The sequence below is a fragment of the Plasmodium inui genome (genome assembly GCF_000524495.1).
Source record: "Plasmodium inui San Antonio 1 unplaced genomic scaffold supercont1.15, whole genome shotgun sequence".
NCBI lineage: Eukaryota > Apicomplexa > Aconoidasida > Haemosporida > Plasmodiidae > Plasmodium > Plasmodium inui.
The window spans coordinates 102,120-104,599 of record NW_008481849.1 but is presented as its reverse complement, the minus strand read 5'-3'; the positions used below and the strand labels follow the sequence as shown (position 1 = coordinate 104,599).

The 2,480-nt window shown below is 49.6% G+C and overlaps 1 protein-coding gene across 1 annotated transcript; it reads right to left on the bottom strand.

Moving 5' to 3' along the window:
• Positions 1–138: 138 nt before the first annotated feature.
• C922_03494 (hypothetical protein) lies at positions 139–1,970 on the bottom strand (the record flags this gene model as incomplete). The annotated part of the gene is made up of 2 exons (XM_008819086.1): positions 139–1,773; positions 1,881–1,970. The coding sequence occupies 2 exons, from the start codon at positions 1,968–1,970 to the stop codon at positions 139–141; spliced, it is 1,725 nt and encodes a 574-aa protein (XP_008817308.1).
• Positions 1,971–2,480: the final 510 nt, after the last annotated feature.

The following is a 2,480-nucleotide window of genomic DNA, read 5'->3' as shown; positions in this document are numbered from 1 at the left end:
ACTGCGGGACAGAATCGGAGGGGGGATAAACAAGTGGATTCAAAAGAGTACTTAAAGGGTCGGTAGGATCACTAAAATCGCTAGGACGGCACAGGCTGCCAAACTAAAAGGAAACATCCTTTCGGAAAGGCAACCCTTTCACTTGTGCAGGTAGACGTAGCGGTCAAATTCGCTCGCCTTGTCGTCGGCTTCCCCATTATAAGACGCGTTGGAGTGGTCGAATTTCTCCACCCTGGAACTGTCCCGACGGTCATCACCATGATCCTTGGTAGATCTTCTCTTCGGTTCTGAGTAGTTGCTGCTGTCGTAGTTTTCGTCTTCCTTTCCCTTCCCCTTTCCCTTTTCCTTTTCCTTATTTTTGCTTCTATGCTTGTTTTTCGCCTTTTCGCGTTCTTTCGTTTTGGTCCTATCTTTGGCCTTGTCCCGCTCACGGTCACGTTCTCTATCCTTATCTCGATCTCTATGCTTATCTCGGTCTCTGTCCTTATCTCGTTCTCTTTCCCTATCCCTATCCCGGTCCCTCCGGCTCCTCTGCCTATCCTTCACTTTGTGCTTTTCCCGTTCCCTTTCCTTTTCCCGCTCCCTCTCTTTTTCCTTCTCCCTCTCCCTTTCCTTTTCCTTCTCTTTTTCCTTCCCCCTTTCCCTGTCCGCCTTCCCATCCCTGTGGTGGTGCCGGTCCAGTTTCCTATACTTCCTTTCCCTGCTTTCCTCGGAACTCCTCTTCCTGTACGTGTCGCCATTATAGTACGTACGGGGGTCATCGTCGGGGTTGCTTTTTCGTTCTCTCAAGTGAGAGTCACTTCTTTTGTAGCCCTCCCTGAACACACCCTCCTCTTCATCGTGATGGAAGTTCCTGTGCCTGTCGTCTTGTCTATACTTGGAGTATCCTCCCCCGACCGGGTGGCCGTCCTCGTAGTTCGCTTGGCTAACTCTGTGGCTACCGCTACGATTATTGTGGCGCGGGGATGTGCTGCGGGGGGAGTACGTGTCGTGGCGGCGCTCCGCTGTGTATTTCCCGTAGGTATGGTTGCTCGTACTGCGACGGCTCCTGCTGCGTGGACTTCCACCGCGACTGTCCCCACGGCGACTGTCCGCACCGTGACCGCTCCAACCGTAATTGCTCCTATCCACGTCCCCGAGGCTGTCGCCCTGGTGGGGGTGAGTTTGCCCCCTCAACTTGTGCTGCAGCGCACTGACGTGGTTCCTCAGCTGGAAATTTTTCTCCTCCAACTCAGCTTTCTCCTTACTGATCTCCGTATACTTTTTCGAAAGCTCTCCCAACTGCTGACTTAAAAGCTCATTATCTTCATCAATGTCTGCATTCAGCTCTTTTAAGATTTTCAATTCATTTTTATAAAAAAGCATTTGCTCTTTCATGTTAATTATCTGTATGGATAGAGGCTGCAGGGTATTCTCTTCCAGTGTTTTTCCCAGCTCATAATTTTCGTCTTGCAATTTTTTACACTTACTTATGAGTCTTTGTCCTGCCGTTGCTTGTGCGTCAAAAGTAAATCCTTGTAGCTTTTCCTCTGCGAGATTCCATTTCCTCGTTACTTCGTAGATTTTTTGCCTCAATTCTTTGATCTCTAAATTTATGGATGGGTCTATTAGCAGATTCCTAAGTGAGTTCACGTTCATGATGTCGTCCTTTAGGGTCCTCCCCTCCTCGTCTTCGTACAAGTGCATGTTCCTCCATTCGTTAAGGTAGGTGTGCGTCTGGCATATTTCCTTTTCCAGCGAGGAGATGCACGCCAGGTACACGTGCTCTCGTTTCTGCGAAGTGGGTGAAGTGGAGGAAGTGGGAGAAGAGGACGAAGATGACGAAGTAGACGGTGTCATGTGCCGTGTGATATGCGTTGCGCGCTCTGTTGTGTCCTCACCTTGAACTCGCTGAGGTGGTCACTCAGGCTCCCCTCGAGGAGCTCGCTCCGCTCCTCCCTGAAAAACACATCCGGGCTTTCTTGAGACATTTTCTGGGGCGTCCTTTCTTAGAAGTTACTCCATGTGGGATGGGGCAGCAACGCAAAGCGGGATCACACAACGGGGGACCACACAACGGGGGACCACAGAGCGTAACTGCCACCGTAATGCCGATGCTAGCCCGAGCGGGTACTCAACATAGAGGGGGCAAACGCGCACAGCGCAGCAAACACAAATTTACCGTCCGGGGGAAGCACACAAAAAAATGGTGACATCGCCGCGAGCAAGTTCAGCAGCCCCCTTCAAAATACTCATAGTTAAAAACATTCGCCGGCAGTTACGTTCTTCTATATGCGCATACACTTAGCTATACCTGTAGGTTTTCATTTGCATAAAAAAAACGTTTGGAATCTTAGTGCCATACGTATTTGTTCGGCCTGGTGTTATCTGATGTGAACATCCTCCTTTTTGCTGCCTCGCGGCTTTCAAATGAAACAGAAAAAAGAAAAAAAAACGAGTATGAATCACTCAGCCATACATGCGCAAAGTTAACAGTACTA